The sequence below is a fragment of the Thunnus maccoyii genome, chromosome 12 (assembly GCF_910596095.1).
Source record: "Thunnus maccoyii chromosome 12, fThuMac1.1, whole genome shotgun sequence".
NCBI lineage: Eukaryota > Metazoa > Chordata > Actinopteri > Scombriformes > Scombridae > Thunnus > Thunnus maccoyii.
The window spans coordinates 7,738,462-7,759,049 of record NC_056544.1 but is presented as its reverse complement, the minus strand read 5'-3'; the positions used below and the strand labels follow the sequence as shown (position 1 = coordinate 7,759,049).

Sequence of the window (20,588 nt, the reverse complement as noted above, 5' to 3'; positions counted from 1 at the left end):
ACTGAAAATTTTCAAAATGAAAAGTACTCATTTCAATTCCAAACAATTACTATACTGTTGCAGTTTAATCAATAATATAGCACCATATTGTATATATCATATATTTTGTATGTAAAAATTTTGTATGTAAAAGTTTAATGCTCCTGCACATCCAAGCAAGTGTTTTGACTCGTTACCTAATTAGACGTCTTGGCTGTGTGGGTGTGTATAAACTGTGCTTTACTGAGATCTCCCTCAGCCTTCTGTTGGTTTTTTCTTGTATCTGTTAGGACAGCAGATTACACCTTTATTATACTTATTTACTGAACAGATTGGTGACATCACACATAGCTCTCCCCCCACTTTATACCTGAATGGAGGTCTGATTAGCCAGAGTGATTGAAAACTGAAATAGAAGTATAAAGTTACATAACCTGGAAATACGTAAGTAACGTATAACTATTGCAAAATTGTACCTAAGTACAGTATTTGAGTAGAATGTGACAATGCAGCAGATCTATCTGTTCAACAAATGAACTCTATTTCAAAATGTTTATTTTGGCCTTTAAAATCTTTACCTCATGTTCTCCAGTCAGAGTCATAATATTTCAGGTTGTTGGTGTATTATCCTCTCTGTTGCCCCTTATAGCATTTTCTCTGTCCATATATACCTTCACCTGGAACTAAGGGGCCAACAAACTCCCTCCATGCCATTTTCAAGCTGATCTGTAGGTATAAAAATCCCCTGGTGGTGGCAGTGAAGGCTTTCTAAACAGGGAGGGCCCAGTAAGTATCTGTCAGAGAAAGAGACACCATGGGAGGAGTATTGCCTCATCAGACCCCTTTTAATGAGGTCAACCTACATTTGTACTTTCTTACCACCAACAGCCAACCTGCAATGCAGGGCTGATAACTTGCAATTGTGGCTGATATGTAAGATGAGTGTAACTTTTGCTTTGAATTTTAAAAACCTCTTCTAGTAAAAGTGGCCGGTAAACTCTATCAGTGTCTATCATGTCTGTCATTGAATCACCATTTTGAATGAACCGAAACTTCCATTTGGAGATACAGAGAAAATTCCACTACAAGATTCCTGCACAGGGGACGGAAACTGGGTGAGCAGAGCCTCAGTTATATCACTGGAGATACAAAGGTCGTGTCCTCAGTATTTTTATATGGAAGTTTGAGTCCTCTGAAGTGCAGTTTGGATTCTACAATAAACGGTTAAACATTATGAATTTTTAAAATCCCATAAAGTTCTTAAAATGGGAGGATTTCTTGGCCAAGAAAAATGGATTGTTTTGGTATCTCGTCAAAATCATGGCTTCAGTATTTCTGAAATTCTGTCTACAGCCCTGTTGGTGAGTGACACAGTACAAAAATCACTAGTTCACTAGTCTGTGGCTGCTTTGCAACAGTCACATCAAAAAGTACGGAAGCCCATGTCTGCCAGGAAAAAAAAAAGACATTATGCATGATAAAAAATAAACATACTTGTGGTAAGTTAAATTATTATAAGTTGGTAAGAAAAATGGATAAACATGACCAAAATTTGATTTCATATTCATTTGATAACACTGACAGCAACTGATTGACTAAATCAAAATTATGAGATACAAAGTCCAAATTCTGACTTATCAAGTCAAGATTATACGATAGTAAGTCAAACCTTTGACTTTGTAAGTCATAATTTTGATTTGGTCAAAATGTTGACTTACCATGACTGTTTTTATTTTTATCATGCGTAACCCTCTTGATGGAAATGTGTTTAAGAAATTCATGAAAAACATGAGTCCTCGCTCCCTTAATACATCATGAACTGGTTCAGTGTTTACTGGTAATTTTCTTCGTCAAAAGTATTTAAGTATCAACATTTTTAGGAAAACTGAAGTTACCCCAAACTCTTAGGACTGACTTTGTCTAATTGAAACACATTTTACATGTTTAAGTTCACTCCAACACTGCACAAATTTACATGGAGACTATCCTGTTGAAAAATGTATTGCATTCCCACTGACCTCTCTGACTGATGATGACGAGGCACTATGTGACTCATGACCTTCGTTCAACTAAATGTTATTTGAATAAGTGGCACACGTAGAACATGCAATTCATGAAATGTCTTTTGCATTAGAGTTTATTATGTCCACATTATATGCAGACGATTTGTAATGCATTACATTGACATTGGCGTCTTTTACTGTATGCTGGTGCATTTTGTAATTAGACATAGTGCCTTTTTAATCTTTTTAAAAATGTTTTCTCTGTCTGATGAAGCTTTAATCTCCGCCACATGTCCAAACGTTTAAAAATCAGATCAATTACCAAGTCACATTCAGTCAAGTGGCACCTCACGCACAATCCCAAATTAAATTCAAAGTAAGCATCTGTCTATTATGAGGATGAATGGCAAAAGTATAGTGCATGTGTGTGTATGTGCTAGTTGTGTCTATGTATGTATGTCTGCATGTGTAGTGTATGTACGTGGGTGTGTGTATGTATGTGTGTGTAAGAGAGGGAGAGAGAGAAAGAGAGAGTGCGTGCATTTGTGTGTCTGTGAGTGTGTAATTAAAACAAGTGATTTTTTTTTTACACACAGATTATCCCTCTATCCCAGCTGGTCAGAGTTGGATTTGACCACCCCGACAACCAGAGAGAGGAAATCTCTTTGGGGCTAAATCCAAATTGGCACCCTTGATGATTTTTTTCCAAACTGAAAATGTGGGAGTGCTCAACTATTAACTTTAAATCAGCACTAAAATCTAAGCATAACAAAGCATCTTTGTAATACAACTAACTTACTTCTGCAAGAAGAGAGAATCATAACCTGCAGGCAGAAAATACACACGTGCCCAAAAAGGAAAATTTCTTTTGTTTTTTTATTATTTCTATGGCTTTTCACTTTTTATTAGTCTCCACGTCTACAGGAGATGTTAAGATGTTAAGTGAGCAGCAGCATCACAGTGTGATTGTGTGTCTGAGCCTCGATCTCTCCTAACATACCTCAGTGTAAGTCAATAATTGGCCATGAAGATCATAGGGAAAGAAGATTATCACTGTTTTCAGTCTCTATATGAGAAATCTGTGCTCAGGGAGGCACAGAAGATTCTGAACAACCGAACACACTGAGGTGTTGCCTGATTTTATTTGGGGCCTAAGATATTGTGATTTGATTATTTATTATCTGGTTTGATTATATCTGGTTTTAATATTTGAAACTATTGTCTTTTTATTATCTTTTATTATTTTAAAGAACTACTGTCTCACACTCAACATGTGAATTTAAGCATGTTTTTGCATGAGTGTATGTATGAACTATGTACTCTGCATGTATGTGCATTGTGACGTTGTTGGAAAGTGTGTTGTGTGATGCAGTGGCTTGGAGCCCAAGACAAATTTCCCTGCGGGACAATAAAGTATATATTATCTCTTAATCAGCACAGGTCAACGTTGTTGAGGGGTTTTATGTGATTGTACTGCATTTGTGGAGGCATTATAAACAAATTCAAGCTTTAAAGGGCAATACACTCACAAGGACAGACAGCCATGTAGATGCAGAGGTTTGTGCACATCTGTCCTGTTTTTTTTATACACATGGACTCAGAGAGATTTAACAGCGCCCTGCCTTGTAATGAGGTCAAATCAGCTACAGTAACTGGTTCCTCATGTGAAATTGGAGAGACACTGCAGTTTTGAATGTTGCCTTCATTTGTTGTTTATGGCACAGCAAAGTATATTTCAAAAAAATCTATAAATGTAAAACATTCAAATAAACAAATGCCAAATGACTATCTTGCTTAATTCACAGAATAATCCTAAACATTTGTCACCCAGCTATTTTAACTGTACTGAGAGTTGGAAAACCCACAAATATGGAAGAGGTTTATTACCATTTAATAAAGCAATCCATGAAATGATCGACCTAAATGCAATACAGACAATCAGGTTCTCAAGGAGAGTCTTTTTATATAAAAATGAACACAGTATATTTATATAATTTGATCATATCTTGTTATGGCCGTCATGAGAGTCACTGAAATGGTCTGTCAATATAAATACATTACAAAAAAATAGGTAAAAATTAGTTTTACATGTACAGCCTCAAAGCGCTTTACACAGTTAATTACAAAATGAGCTTTCAGTGCATTCATGCTCTTCCAATCCACATCCATCAGATCAAATTAAATGGTCTAAAGAGATTCAGAGAAGTGTGCGGACGACAATCAAAATCAGGCACATAATTCAGGGATTATGAGAACACACAGCCCTTCTTTGTAATCGACACACACATTAAACTCATAATGTGCCATGTTTGACAAAATGATTGGAAATTGTACTTTTTCAAATAACAAACATTGCAGTATATTTCTTCATATTAGTAGTATTGAATAACATCATTTCAAGAAATTGTGCTTTTTTCCATGCTGTTGTGCAATGAAATCAACACACCTAATGCTATTCTAACCAGGAGCCATGTCTCTATCATCACTTACAGCACCTACTTTCAATCAAAGTGCATATCAAGGAATTATTTCACTGATCACACTGCTCATAATTAAAATTAAAAAAACACAAACATTAGAAATTATTGTTAATTTATGATTTTGACTTACTTTGGCATATATATTTTTCCTTAATTTAGATTTTTTCCCGTTAATTTCCTATTTCAGTTGGGACATTTATGAGGAATTGAGCTTTGGTTTAAATCATATCGATAATACCTGAAAACTACATCATGAATGCTACTTTACTCCTCGTGTTAGCGCTAGTTGCTCATATAGTGTGTAGCTTTATGGGCATGTTTGGTGGGAACTGTGTGCTGGTCATCATTCACACACTCAGTATTCTCAGTCTGCTCTTAATTTGTTTGTCTGTTGGTTTATGAGCCAAGACAATCAAACCAGACAATCACACAGCTGTAAAAGTGTTTCAAACCCCTGAGCACTTGTAGTGAAAATGTGAATAGAAAGAATAGAAAATGTGGCTGCAGAACTTTCTTTTACAAATATATTTTTTCATAAATATTTTCTGTCATAAAAACAGGTTAGTAATTATATTATCTGATTGAATCTGCTGTTACAAACTTGAAAAAAGGGTCTTTCTTTCTTTCTTTCTTTCTGCTGCCTTGGTCAATTAGTATTTGTCTCTATAGTGTTCCTCCTGTCCTCAGCCTCAAGGTGTAATATTTTTTGCTCCAGATACAAATTTCTTTGTACATGTACAAAAATAGATTAATATAAACTCACCTGTTAAAAATAATTTTAGTGAATGTAGCAAATTAGCTATTTTGTTAGCCAGCTATCGAGCTTAAAACATTCAACATTTTTGTAGCGGCAAAATGACTGGACACCACTAAGAAGATGACCATTGGTCCTATGAAACACTATGCAAGTGCTTATCTAACAGTAGTATAATGTCTGAAAAAACACTCCTTACAAATATTGTGCAGCAAATTTAAAATTTTAAATGAAAATTATGAATAAGAATTTAACATTCAGCAAAGTTTCTTGTAGTGAAATTGATGTCTGATGTTTCCTGATGTGTGAAACAAACTGCAGACCACGTGACGTTTTGAGTGAATGTAGGTAACGTGCTAGTCATGTTTTATATGCTGTTATTAAAAATATTCAGTGAATTGATGTTGTAAAATCTGTCAACTGTTAATTTTTAAGATGGTGTGAGGACAAGTTTAACTTCCGAGCCCTCCTCCTCCTCCATGGAGCTTGTGACTGTGTATCAAACAAAACTGACTTTTGAGTTGTTCAATTTAAACTGAGGCTGTGAGTTAATTAAATATATTGTATAATTCTTCGGCATCTGCTAATACATATAAAAAAAAGTTCATCTCTTTGACCATGAGTGATTTTGAGCTATATTCTCTGCTGTAAACAAAACAAACAAAAACCACACAAACACACTCCACACAATCAAGTCTCAAAGAAAAGTTTCCTCATAGTTTTCACCAGGTTCCCCGAGTTCAGAGTCTCTGGATATTGATCTGAAGACCTCAGAGAGGTCACTGGCTGCCCTGGTCACACTGTCATAAGATGGTGGTGAGGACAGTAGGGTGGCCTCTGCTGTCTGTTCATCCTCCATCCCTACAGGTCCATAGTGATGTATCATAGAGGCTATCAGCCCCTCCGTCTCCGGAGCATTCTCCACATCCACTACAGTCTCATAGTTTATTTGTCTGTAGAGGTAGGATGCCTGCTTCACTTGCCGGCGGACCAGATGCCTCCTATAACACCTCTGAATGATGATGGCGGACACCTCCTCCAGTTTGCGGCGCAGTGTGGAAGTGATGGGCTCATGGGAAATCTTAGAGGGGTTAGCCATCATGAACTTCTCCTCCATTTGCTGCTTGAGAGCATCCATCTCACCTGACTCTCCCAGGACCCGCTTTGTGAAGGCAAATAGGATATCCAGACAGTGGATCCTATCCCCGCTGACCATGGGAAGATCCATGGCGATCAGCTTGATCTTGTTGGGCTTGGCAATGCGCAGCGGCTCCGACAGAGTGTCAGCAAAGCTCGACAGCATGGAAAACTCAATGAACTGTGTGGCCTCAGAATCAAACTTCTCCCAAACCTCATAAAACATCTCAAAGTCATCCTCGCTCAGTGGTTCTGTACTCTCCTCTGTGGCAACGCTGAAGTTCTCCAGAATTATTGCTATGTACATATTTACCACAATGAGGAAGGAAATGATTATGTAACTAACAAAGAAAGCTATGCCCATTGAGGGGCTGCCACAGTTCCCCCGAGTATTAGTGCCAGTATTGACAAAGTTTGCATCGCACTCCTCTGGGGAGCTGGCCATTATAGGGCTCAGGAGGTTGTCCCAGCCTGCCGAGGTGCTGATCTGAAAAAGGCAGATCATACTGTTCCCGAAGGTCTCAAAGTTAAACATGTCATCAATCCCGTCTTGTTTTTTCACGTAGGCAAAGTTCGCCATACCGAAGATAGCATAGATGAACATGACGAGGAAAAGCAGGAGGCCAATGTTGAACAGTGCAGGCATGGACATCATTAAGGCAAACAGTAAAGTCCTTATTCCTTTGGCTGCACGTATGAGTCGAAGTACACGCCCTATCCTTGCCAGTCTGATGACTCGAAACAGGGTCGGAGACACAAAGTACTTCTCAATGATGTCTGCAAGAACAATCCCTGAAATGAGAAACACAGATGAGACAGGAATAGTTTGTCTTAAAGCCCCATTATACACTTATTCACACAATATACTTACTGCAATGCTGCACTGGTATATTTTAATATTAACAATGGATCAAATAACTATGTGTAATGTGAAAGGGGTTGCTAAACCCACAGAGAACTATCAACCAGCTCCGCACTACGGAGCGCTTTAGCATCTTTCAGCTCATTGTTTTGGCTTTCTGGCCATGTAATAGAATGACAGAACATTTTTAAGGGAATAGTACAAAACTTGGGAAATATCGGTACCATAATCCGCATAAAAAACAAAATGTAAAAACAATTTAACGGGTAGTTATGTGCTGGACGATTTCTTGGGTGGGAGCAGTGACTTAATTGTTGTTTCGCATACAAATAAGGGAGTGGTATTGATCTTCTGATTTACCTTTCAGCAAGAAAGCAAATAAGCATATTTCCAAAAATGTTGAACTATTCTTTTGAGGTTTTTATTTTGTATGTGGATATGAATCAGCATCAAAATATTTACACATGGGGTACATATGGTGGATTTGTTTGATTCTAGACAGTGTGGAAGTTATAAGAAAATAGAAAAAGTGTTCAAAATATATTTTACTAACATCATGTGTCTGCTCTACCTACCCACAATGGAGAGAATTATCACCACGAAATCAAAGATGTTCCATGCAACTGTAAAGAAATAACAGCGGAGGGCAAAGATCTTGATCAGGCATTCGGTGGTGAAGATCACAATGAAGACCAGGTTGATCTTGTTGAGGATGGTCTCCATGCGCTCCGACTGCTCATCTGTTTCTACCATCATGGTCACCATGTTGAGGATGATGAGCATCATGATCATGATGTCAAAGGCTTGCTCTGACACAAGATCAAAGAAGAAGGCTTGGAGAATGTTCTAGGGTCAAGAAATACAGACGGCGATTCAGTCAGCAGGCATAACACCAATTATACAATATTTAATTTGCATGCAAGTCGATATGCAGAGGTTAATAATATCACATAAGAAACAATGAAAAGGATGAATTACACACATACTGTATATGTAAAAAGACATGTAGAAATGTAGAACAAAGTACAGTATCAGTATTTGAATAATGTGTGTCATTTGTGAATTGTGATATCTTACCGCAGGCCTTGGTATCGGCTTTTGAGGCTTTTTAGATCCTAACTTCTTCATAGCATTATAGTACTTCTTTTGTTCTTCAGTCATGAAGATATCCTGACCACCTAAGTATAATGAAAAATATCTGACATTATCTTTAGAGAAAAAAAAAAATTCTTCTACATTTTTAACAGGAAAAACAAGTCCTTCAGGGTCACTTGGTATTTGCACACAGTTTTGCTTGCAGAAGCAAAAAAGCTAAATATTTGAAATCCATGACTGTGTAATTCTTGTGTGAGTGAACCTGAGTTGCCTTAATGCAGGCTAAGTATTTGGTACGGGTTTAAATAAAGGAAGTGGCTATTGGTATGGATTCCTCCATTCAAATTGTTTCAAAATGGAGGAATGTTTTTGCTTGCAGGTGATACTCCAATCCTTCCCATGGTTTGGGTTAAAATGGTTAGCTTTAGGCACAAAGACTACTTGATTATGGTTAGGGAAAGATCATGGTTTGACTTAAAACAGTAAAATGTGGTAAAAATGTTCCGTTCTGGCACAGAACAGAACAAATTATTATCGGCATGGAAACAGACAGCCTGTGGATTACTGGCAAACTCAGTAAATTATTGCACCGATTCCATTGCCTTAGTCAGTGCCTTAAATAAATACTAATAATTATTTGCAAATACCAAATGAATCAGGCCTGATTATTGATACTCATCTTTCTTTTCTGCTGATTGAAATTGTCAATAATGACACCGATGAAGAGATTGAGGGTGAAGAAGGAGCCGAATATGATGAAGACGACGAAGTAAAGGTACATGTAGAGGTTGATTTCTCTGATGGGCTGCTCCTCCACCTGAAAACAACCAGTTTAGTCAGTCAGCCAGTTACTGTAACATGTTTATGATAAAAGCCCTGGAAGCACAAAGACATACTTACTCCTCTTGAGTCAACAGCTGCATGCATTATTTCCATCCATCCTTTGAATGTAGCCTATAATACAATACAATATGACACAGCATTACTGTCTGGGCATTGACTTTAACAACAACATTATAATATGGCCTATTTTGATCACATTCATTGTCAACATGACACAAGAACAACATCATTCCTAAAATATAAATGTTCTCCATGTAAAGCCAAACGGGAATGAGTCTATATTTGTGACTGTCTAAATGGGTGGATTGAGTGAAGTCTGAAGAGGAACAGAATGAACAGTGAAGAACAGCTTGTTGCTTTGTTGCCACTCCAGACAGTTTGAGTAGTATCTTTTAAGAGATCAAGCATTATGATAAGACTCTTGTGATGGCAGCAGTAGTGACTGAGAAGAGGAGCACAGCTGAGTGGCTGATGGCAGACTTTAAAACAAACTCACCACTTGCAGAAGGGAAAGGTAGCCGAGGCCAACATTGTCAAAGTTGACCTTCACTTTTGTCCAGTAGAACTGGGTGTCGTTCATGGAGAGGCACTCTGACTTGTTGTTGACTATAGAGATACTGTGGATGAAGCCCGTTTTGTTCACGCACTTCCCGAACTTGCCAGCGAACAGGTTGACTCCCATGATGCTGAAGATGAGCCAGAAGATGAGACACACAAGCAGCACATTCATGATGGAGGGGATGGCGCCTATGAGAGCGTTCACAACCACCTGATGAGCAACAAACAAGAAACAGGTTAGTCCCACAAAACAGAGGTCCTCTATTAAAATCACTTGAAACTTCTGAGTTCTCTGTTTAACCCAAGCACATAATATATGTAACATAAAATATATCTGAATGACTGAAAGCTCAATTTTAACTCGGAGCCATTCCTACAGACTGATTTAAAGGATAAGACTGGTGATATTCTATAGTTTTATTATTTTAATCTGTTGAAAAGACCAACAACATGACTTTCAGCGACAAGCCCCTTCAGTCCTGCAGAAGATGTACATTTTTAAAAACAAGTCTTGCTTTAACATCGCTGGTTTCCTTTTATCAACTTAATTTTTGTCAATGTGATTCAGTGTAATACATAAGATAAAAGAGTCACAAATACAGTTTTAATTTTAAAAAAAGGCTCAGTAATTTCCTATAGCTGGGCAGTGTAGTTTTTAGCTAACATCTCTCAAACAGAAGTATATAATACATTTGTTGGGAACTATTTTCAGCTACAGATTTGGTGCTGGTTGGGAGTATCCACAGCATCAGGATGACAGATATGGGAATGATGCAAAATAAATTATTGTTTGTGTGTTCATGGTAATGAATGAACGGAGGAATGAGTTTTATCAGATTTTGACAGCACAGACACAACATTGTTAGTTGTTTAGCAATAAGAAAAATATAGAATATCACCAGACCTTAGCAGGTTTGTGTTGTCTTTGAGTTGACACATAACTGAACTTCTTTCCAATATTAGCTATATATAATATTCCTATTATTATTCCTACAGAAATAATCAAAATCACTACAATTTTAAGTGTAAAATTGCATGCAATCTGCAATCAAGCCTCCCTATATTTTATATCCCTGTGTTTCATAGTTAACACTGAAAAGCTATAAACATCCAGTATCCTTGGTCTAAAGTGTATATTTCCTTTAAATTTCATGGAAATCTTTAAGGAAATGAGACTCTTGTTAGACATGTAATTGATGTGTAAAGTAAACCTACCCTCCTTGGAGGGAGTAATGAACCTGAGATTAATCAGCAACTTACTAGTCAACAGAAACGCAGCTGTAAAAGATACACTGTATGTGCCATCAGTGAAGAGCAGAACTTTTTATTCTCACCCTCATGCCCTCAAATCTGGACAGAGCTCTGAGAGGTCTCAAAGCCCGGAGGGTCCTCAGGGACTTGATAGCAGCAAAGTCTGAATATCCCAATGAGTTTGCTACCAGGCTTATCAAGGAGACCTGTATGGAGAATAGAAAGAGATTTGGACTGTGAGAATCAAAATCATGAATTTGAATGCAACTTTAAACCTTTGGGGGAAAAGTAGTAATGTCCTTCTTTATAACTCAAAAAGTAAATATATTATAAAGGAGACATACATTAACACAAAGATCTGTATATATTTTCTACGCAATTATGATAATTTAAAAAGAAAAAAAAAACATAATAAAAGACAGGAAGAAAACATTTGAAGAGCCATATTTTAGAGTTTTTTGTGTATTTTGGGACATTCCACAGTTAGGAACACAATTATTGAACTTTTGAGGTTTAGATTGGTTTTGGTTGTTGTATTCTCTTTTAGCAAATTTAGACTTCCACTCTATTCTACATCCAAAACAGACAAAACAAAATGGTATTCCGCTGTTGAATGACCCTTGGATGACAGCTATGAATGGTAATGGCATGATATAAATGAAAGAAACTCATGTCATGACTGAAGATGACAAAACACAGACAAGTATGCACATATGCACAAAAAGTGTCCATGCATGCATACTCAGCTATATATGCATATATTATATGTATATATATCAAATAGAGTGAGTTTTATAAAGAATTTTTAAGAAATCTGTCTTTGCCAAATTTGTTTCCCAATTTGCATCCAATTGATCCAATAAGTTCATTAAAACAATTTAGGGCTCATAAGGTCCCAATGGTCTGTATTTCTTTATAAAAGTCTATTTACAGATGTGTTCAATATATCTAAAGAAGATACTCAAAATTATTTCTCAGGACAAGAGACGTCTTTGGCTCCAAGAAAGTACAGACGGAAAAAATACAAAAGCACAGTAAAGGAAAAGTAGGCTGGTACTTTTCATTGAGAGAAGCGTAAAGTAGGGAGTTGACAGACTTTGCAATGACCAACAGAATTTGTGTTTTCTTCAAAACAGACATAACAAGTAACAATCAGTACATGAGTCAGACACAACAGTTTTGACATGAATTCAAAAGGTACATTTCTAAATTAAAAATAAGACTGATAATGTCTGTTTAGCAACATTTTTATACCAGATCTTCTGTAGATAAACGACAGAGTACATGGCACTACGTTTGTTTTTGATATAAAAGCCAAGGTCCTGTAGTAACATCAACTGATTCAAAGAATCATGAACTGATTTTTAAAAAAATCATAAGAAATTCATTTGTTTGGTAACAAGACAGTGGCTTTTGACATCACAACAGAAAGCACTTACAAGTGAAGAAACACAGAAGCATTTGTGATGCAGATGCAGACGTTTTCATTCCCAGAGCTCATACTCACCTGGGACCTGCTAACTAGAACTTACCCTAACAATAGAGCGGTCTGTGGCAATCTGTGTAACAGCAGGTGAAATCAGAGGAAGTCAAGTCAGGCCTCGGGCTGCACGCCACGGGCACTTTGGATGGACTACGCGCTACAGAGTCACATCCATTTTAACCCAACAGTGTACATGGAGATGCTCACAAACTGTAACATGACTCCGATCACTGGAGCACTTCTTTCAATTTGTCTGGCCAGATCCTGGCATAAGAGCAGCTGTAAAACTGTAAAATGTAACTGTTTCAGTGTGTAATTTAGTAATCTGAATGTTTCTAGTAAATTATTTCAGGTCCTGAAACGGTTGAGTAGACTTTGTTTAAATTAGATCAAGAAAGTGGCCAGTTATTGAAAAGTATAAATGAACTGTCAAGTGCTTTCCTGTACATAATATGACACTTACCACACTGTAAGTCCCACAATCATGAAAACATATCAGCTACATTCAGCTACAATGAGAGGGATTACAGTTCAGCCGGAATCTTCAAAATGTGATCTTTCATTCACAGCATCCTTTCAAAAACGGACAAGGTTCACCAAAATGTTCACTTACGTCCACGATGAGAAAGTCGAGCCAGCACCAGTAGTTGGTGAAGTACTTCTTGAAGCCGTATGCGATCCACTTGAGGAACATCTCCAGCACAAAGATGTAGGAGAAGACCTTGTCGGCATACTCCAACACCACTTTTACGACTTTTCTCTTCTCAATGTAGATGTCTTCAAAGGCCTGCAGCAGCACAGGGACAGCAACATGAGAAAATAATAATATAACCGTATCCACACAGTCCACACAGTTGAACACTGTCTGTAATTTTCTGTGTTTTGGTTGAAAGGTAGAGTAATAAGCTGGTCTGAAGTAATTTTGCTTTGCTATTCTGCAGGTGATATCTGAGCTGAACTGGGATCAGACACAGAAAGCACTTTTTTTTTACATTCAAGATGTTGTCTGGTAAATTTTAAAAAAGGCAATGTGTCAAGCAAAGACGTACCAGAGCCCCGCTGCTGAGCAGGATCATGAAAATGATGAAGGTCTCAAACCAGCTGTGCTCCACAATCTGGTAGCAGGTCTTCCTCAGTCTCCACCAGGCCTGTCCCAGACCGCGGCTAGTGTCCACATCGCAGCACTGACAGTGCCTCATGCACACTGTAAGAATAAACCAGCACAGATCATGTCATAAAGAAAGAACAATTGTCATTAATGTTAGCTTTAGCTTTGAAATACAGTATTTTAACAATTTTTGTAGTGTTATAACTCTCAAACTGAATGTGAAATTGTATACACACATTCTGGGAAGCATTCCTCCGGCTCCATACTCTCTTCATCCAGCTCAAATAAATAGCCCATCTCATCTCCAGGCTTCCTTAGATCCACCGTGCTTCCCTCTGACAGGCTGATATTCTCCTGAGAAGTAAAAAGTCACACTGTTACCAACCAATAGCTCACTTATATTCTTATTAACCTTAGATCCATTATGGGCTGGTCCCTGGACTGAATGAACCCCTCAAATATGTGAAGCTGAAAGATAATCAGGATTAATCATCAATACCAGGTTCTTATTCATTTAAAAAACAGAATATAGACTGTGTCAAGTAACAAACAATTGAATGCAAAAACACCAGCTATGACATCACTGACTGGGGTGTGGCCAGATGTGCAATATGCTTTAAACTTTCAACCCAAGCAGAGCGGTGCAGCAGCAGTTTTCTGCCCTGTATGATCCAGTGTGGATTCATCCCATCAAAGCTTGCTCACCTAGATGCAGTGCCTTGCCTTTCAATCTCCTCTGAGCCTTAATACAATTTTGATGAGATTTCCGTGTGTTGTAACAGCAACATATTTAACATGATTTATAGGACAGAGGTGCAGCTTCAATCCTATAAAATGGTATGAAGTCTAATCTAGTATTAAAGAGCATGCAGAGGACCCGGAGACAAGATTACCAGCATCACCAGTCTTAGTGGTCAAAGACAGAGAAGAGAGAATGATGCCATTTTGTTGAGTCTACGTTATATCTAGTATAACAGCAGGATCAGTGCAGTGGTGTATGCAGTTGTGATACAGGTGCACATTGTTGACTGTAAAGAAAGTCACTTGAAAAAACTTGTAAAGTGAGTAACTAACTTCTTAATAGCCACGATCTTCTGATTTTTTTTGTGTGTATCTGGAGCTCTACACGTGTAAAATGTATCCTTCTTTACTGCTGAGCAGCTGCTGATGCCCAGTTAAGCTGACAGAGGGCAGGAGGAAGAGGGTTTTTTTTTTCATTTCCATTTCCCCTGATGCCTAATTCTGGTGTGGTGTGGAGCTCGGCAGGAAAAGAGGAAGAGAGAGCGCCAGACTGCAGCCCGCTCAGCTCAGCCTGGCCCTGCCTGGCTCTGCTCAGCTGTGTCAGTTTAATCTGCTCTGCAGGGCCTGGCTCCACATCTGCGCCGCTGCTGTCTGCCTGCCAGAGAGGACAGGAGAGACATACCCTCCACCTCAACAACACCCGACCCGCAGGACACTCAGAGATGGAGGAGAAGGGGAGAAACTGGAGGAGAGAATGACAGTGAGACATGGGGAGGAAACAAGGAGTTTGACAAAGAGCAACTGAGGGGGGGGGGGGGGGGGGGGGGCTTGTTAAGGTATTGAATGGTCAAAGGCAACAATAGCACCTTAAATAATAATAAGCAATGCTTACAGGGCCATCAGATCTAATTTTACTCATCAGTGTGTGGTGATTATTCATTATCGTCTCAGCTTGTCACGTTACTGCTCCCATATTCAAACAGCTGTTTACATTTGTTTACATTTGTGCTTTTCCTACTGTGACAAATCAAATGTCTTCCATGAAAAAGGCCTGTTACAAGACATTATTGTGCAGACCACTAAACACATGTTTGTCACACACCTGGCTGTGACAGAGAGGTGGCTAATAACAACAGTTTATCAGCATTACATTATGTTTTTTCAGTGACAGCTAAAGTTTAGGAAACTCCAAAATGTTCTTTGTCATTTTGACAGTTTGAATAATTGCAAATGATATAAACAAATTAGAGGTAAGTCTGGTTGATTTTCTTATTTTGTATCATTTGTACAACTTGTACAACTCAGCTTTCTGAATTCACTGCATGATGTTACATGGACTCTTAATAACTCAGCAGTTCAAAAATCTGGATTCACAAGTCATATTTCTCTCACCAGGGCACTGGTTTGAGTCAGAGTTCACCTTGTCTGCTTTGCAGATTAACAGATTATGTGTCCGGAAAGCCTCCACATTCACGTCCTCTTCACTGTCCACCCCCACCATCTCTACAGCCTAGTGTCCCTCCTCCATCTGCTCATCAACCCCTCACTGTGCTTTATTTCTGAATGACATGAGCGGTAGCGAATCAGAATCTGAGGACCGGAAAATTATTAAATTCTGCATCTTGGTCAATGTTATTTCACTTGAAACTAAGAGTCAAAGCTATGAAAAACAAGGGTGACGAATCCTATGAAAGAACTTTCAAATAAGTCATATAACATAATATACAATTTAATTTACGGTCCATTGTTTCATAATAAGTACATAATAATTTCCTGGAGGTTTCTAGAATTATGTAATTTGCTATTGATAATAGGAAAGATTTAAAAAATGTTTAATTAGTATGCTTCCAATGAATTAAAGAAATAGTTTGAGATTTGGGGGAAATATGCTTATTTCCTCTCTTGCCGAGAGTTCAATGAGAAGATTGACATCAACTCTTACCTCTGTACAGTAAATATGAAACTACAGTCAGCAGCTAATTAGGTTAACTTACCTTAGTATAAAAACTAGAAACAGGGGGAAACAGCAAGCACGGGTTGGTCCAAAGGTAGCAAAATCTGTCTATTAGCACCTCTAAAGCTCGCTGATTAACACGTTGTATCTTGTCTGTACAAGAACCAAGGTGTAAAAATGACATGTTGTGGTTTTTACTGGGAGTTATGTGGCAAACTAGTTCTTGGTCATGCGTAGCAACTTCCTGGAGTCTTGTCATGACCATGAGACCAGCCAAGCAGCAGAGACTCCAGGAAGTTACTGAGCCCTGCTGAGAAATTTTCCGGTACAGCTAAACTACCTGAACCAGCTGCTGGTGGTAGCTTCACACTGTACCCTGCAGACATGAGCAGCTTATGCACACTCCCACCTAAATCTATCACATCTGCAAGAAGGTGAATAAGCCTATTTTTTTCAAAATGACAAACTATTCCTTTAATTCAGTTTTTTTGCCTGCATAACATTGTAAGTCTTTTAGCACAGCAGGTTAGCTGAACATGCAAAAATGTGAAAGTTCAAAGAAAACACAATTTCCCCTATAATTAGTCACAAATTACATAGTTGTACTCAAAATGATTGAGAAATTACAGACCCATCAGACCCATTTTTATATTGTATGTCCTATGAACTGAGAGATTTCAGCCTGCTATCTGCATTCACTTTTGCTAAAATATGTTTTTAATTCATTGCCTTTTTCTGTTTGTTGGGATGTTGGGAGTTTATCTCAACACGCACCAGGCACAAAGCTGAAAAGCAACCTGGATGCAGTTCAGTCTCCAATCCATGAAAACCCACATCAAACACAAGGAGGACATACAAACACCATATATGGGTAGAATTAACCTGCATCCTTTCTTGCTGTGACAATGTTGAAACTTCTGAGCATCTGGCTTCACCAACAGCAGTGATGTCACAGCACATGGTTTCCATCAGCAGTCAAAAGCAACAAACCTGCTCTGACATCACTGTAATGCATTTTGCACCTCCGGATACTCAAACATTTCAACCAGTAAAGAACAACTAGAGATGTGATTAAGAGTTAATGTTCCCTTGGATAAATTAAGTCTCTCCTATATTTTATGTAGCTGACCATATTAAAAGCTACTAGGTATGGAGAAGAGTAAACCATGACAATGAGCGCAGGTCTCATGTAAAAACACATATCTGGAAATATGACTCACTTTTTCTTCATCCTCTGACGACTCAGAAATCTCCTCCTCCTCCAGAAACTCCACATCTGACTCTCCAGGTGCGATGGGAACGATAACAGTCAGGTTGGGGTTGGTCATGTAGCTGTCCTCCTCTGGTATGATGTTCTTCTCTCCATAGCATCCAAAAATTCCCCCATTGCTTTCCACATGATTGCTAACCAGTTTGATAGAAGCCTGACTGACTTCCTTGGCCTTCTGCCGCCGGCGTTTCTCGCTGCGGTTGAAGAGGTCGATGATGTTTGTGATGAACCAGGAGGTGCCATTCTGAATGCGGGCGATGGCGATCTGGATGTTATTCAAATCGCCATCTTCATCTGGAGCGGAGAGGTTGTCGGAGCTGAAGGAGCTGAGCAGCAGGGCCAGGAAGAGATTCAGCACCTGTTGGCCAACAAACGTTGCATATGATGCAAAGAAGAGGAAAGATTATGTAGAAAACACTCTCTCTGTACATTATCTATTTTTCTTTACAAAGCTGAGTGTAGTTTATCCTGTAAGCTGATGGATAATGCATAACAAGATATCCCACATTTTGTAAACATTGGAAAATCCTTCATTGTAAATTCAGGAGGATATTATACCCAAACATGCTCAGAGACACATATGGCTTCTGGTGCTTTCAGCTATTCTGAACTCAAGTTTCCAAGCATCTGACTCCCAAGTAATCTGTTTACTAGCTTAGAGAGTAGCAGCATCAAACACTCTGCACTGTATATGTATGTTTGAGGGCTTGCATGTATCTGTGTGCGTGTATGACATGCACAGTTGGTGCACAAGGATCATCTTTAGCCACTGAGCCAGTCAGAGATGGGGAGCATGAGCAGATGATTAGTGATGAATGCCCTCCGACCTTCTCGCCCCTAAGCATCCTGGATAATCCCTTGGATAAACAGCTTTCCTACGATTCATGTGCAGAGGAGGTTTCTGTCCATTAAACTCCATAAGGACCACTGTTGTGATCTGGTCTTTGCCCTAACAAGGCAATAGAGTCGCTGTCGCAACAGAGTGTCTGTATCCAGCAGGTTTAAAACAAGACAAACTGCTACATTTTGTGCTCTTTTGGTGGTTTCATTCACTTCGTTAATGCTGCTGACAGGAAGGGGTACCAGGTTATACTGGTGTGAAACCTACAGCTTTTTGTGGGATTTTTCTCTTATCTGTGTTTTAGGATAGAGGATGTCTTATCCTGTACAGATTTCTAAACCCCTTTTAAGGTTAATCAAGACCAGTGGTGAGTCTCTGTCCGTTGGGAAAAGGGAGGTTTTGTTATGCTTATGGCTTCAGAGACCTACGTGCCAATTTACAGATTGTGAACATGTGGCGAAATACTTTGGGTTTTTGCTCATTAAGTCTCAAATTACCATCACTGAAGTACGCATTCTATGTGCTGTATTTTCACCTTATTTTATCTTACATTTATTAATATAATCAAATAGGTTTTATTTTCCATCTTGTACATTTCTCTGTACATTTACATGTTTTTATGTTCATTTAGTCTTTTTTGATGTGAAGCACTTGGTGGATGTAATTTCTTTTGTTGTAAAGCACTTTGAGCTGCATTTTTTGTATGAAAGGTGCTATACAAATAACGTTATCATTATTATTATTATTATTATTATTACTACAAGTAAAACTGTGATTTTGGGCTACGTAAAGGCCATGGAAAAAATATTTCAGTGTTCAACAAAAAGGTTTTTAAACCTTTATGTATTCTGACAGACAGATACATTTCAGAGAATAGGATTAAATGTGGTACAAACTAGCATTTAAAGGCAGAAGGAACAGAGGGCATGCTGGGAACAGGTGTTTGAACCATATCCAACAGGAACTCACACATTCAAAGCCTTGCTCCATTTAAAACAAAAAAAATTATGTGACAGAACTGATTTAATCTAGGTGCAAACGATGCTCATATTTCAGTGTATTCTGCTATTTTAATATGTTCTCATCATGATCGGGAAAAGCCAATGACTGGCAGTACTGTGAGCATGCACTTGCATAATACATATTTCGAGCTAATTCATGTTGAGTAAAAATAGAATGAGAAGAAATGCAATGGATTACGGCAAAAGGTCATGATAATGCTAATAAGATAAAAATGAGATTTTACACAGACGCAGCTTGAAATAGTATTATAAAATGTGATTTGATATATTTCAAGTATCAGCTCTGAAATGACACCACATTCTAACTACACTGACTATAAATAAATGCTGCTAATGCTGGCTGTTTCACTTGTGGGATTTTTTCTATCTGTTCTCATTAACGTTAGCTTACAGGACACAGCTGGACAACAAATCACCATATGGGTGGGCCAACAAATATACGTATCCTTGCTTCGGCACGGAGCGACAGCAGTTGTGTACAAACAGAGCTGTCACACAGATTAACTATTTTGTGTTGAAACAGCTGCATGCAATAAAGTGCAAGTTGTGTTTCATTGTGCATGAAAATCAATACCTGCTGCAAAGGCTGGAGTGACAGCGAGAACACTCTGTGGCCTTGGCTGATCCTTTGTATAGCACTTAGGTCACAATTTCACCCATAAGGCTTAGTTCATTAGCATTGGATAAAATATTCAGCCCTGTTGGACATGAGGCTGCGGTAAAGCCGCTGCAGCACAGAGTGTGTCTGTTGTGGCTACAGTTTGCACGACAGCATGCGCAGATAATACATGACTGAGGATGGACAACAGATGGTTTATATGTCGTCCAGACATGATCTGTTTTGAAGTCTGCTAATGCTAATCTGCAAGACAGTTAGCATGAGGCTGTGACACAATCACTTTCTCAGTAACTAGCGAGTGTTTTAAGAGCACTGAAGGGTTTGGGTTAGAGATGCACAAACCATTTCAGCTACACAGATATCAGAGTTGGCACAATTTATCACAACGATGCACCAATCACCGTCCAAGCAGGTCATATCTTCATAATATAGAATCACCAATCCTCATTGGTGCAACGTAATCCCCGATTACTCATGACATCATCATTTGGATTTGACAGCAGTCACAGTTGGTTGCAGTGACATGCAATAAAATTTCTCCGTAGATAGACTTCCTGTTATCATACACTGTTAGAGATAAGACTGGTG

The 20,588-nt window shown here is 38.4% G+C and overlaps 1 protein-coding gene across 3 annotated transcripts in view; it reads right to left on the bottom strand.

Moving 5' to 3' along the window:
- Positions 1–4,072: 4,072 nt before the first annotated feature.
- LOC121907955 (sodium channel protein type 4 subunit alpha B-like) overlaps positions 4,073–20,588 on the bottom strand; it is a 45,155-nt gene continuing 28,639 nt past the window's right edge. For all 3 annotated transcript variants that reach the window (XM_042427546.1, XM_042427547.1, XM_042427548.1), the window contains 11 exons: positions 17,469–17,876; positions 13,790–13,907; positions 13,495–13,649; positions 13,059–13,232; positions 11,046–11,168; positions 9,650–9,922; positions 9,211–9,264; positions 8,990–9,127; positions 8,293–8,397; positions 7,791–8,061; positions 4,073–7,145 (listed from right to left, as the gene is read on the bottom strand). In XM_042427546.1, coding sequence (XP_042283480.1) covers positions 5,914–7,145; positions 7,791–8,061; positions 8,293–8,397; positions 8,990–9,127; positions 9,211–9,264; positions 9,650–9,922; positions 11,046–11,168; positions 13,059–13,232; positions 13,495–13,649; positions 13,790–13,907; positions 17,469–17,876 — 3,051 coding nt within the window. In that variant the 3' untranslated portion in view covers positions 4,073–5,913. The remainder of the gene's footprint in view (positions 7,146–7,790; positions 8,062–8,292; positions 8,398–8,989; positions 9,128–9,210; positions 9,265–9,649; positions 9,923–11,045; positions 11,169–13,058; positions 13,233–13,494; positions 13,650–13,789; positions 13,908–17,468; positions 17,877–20,588) is intronic.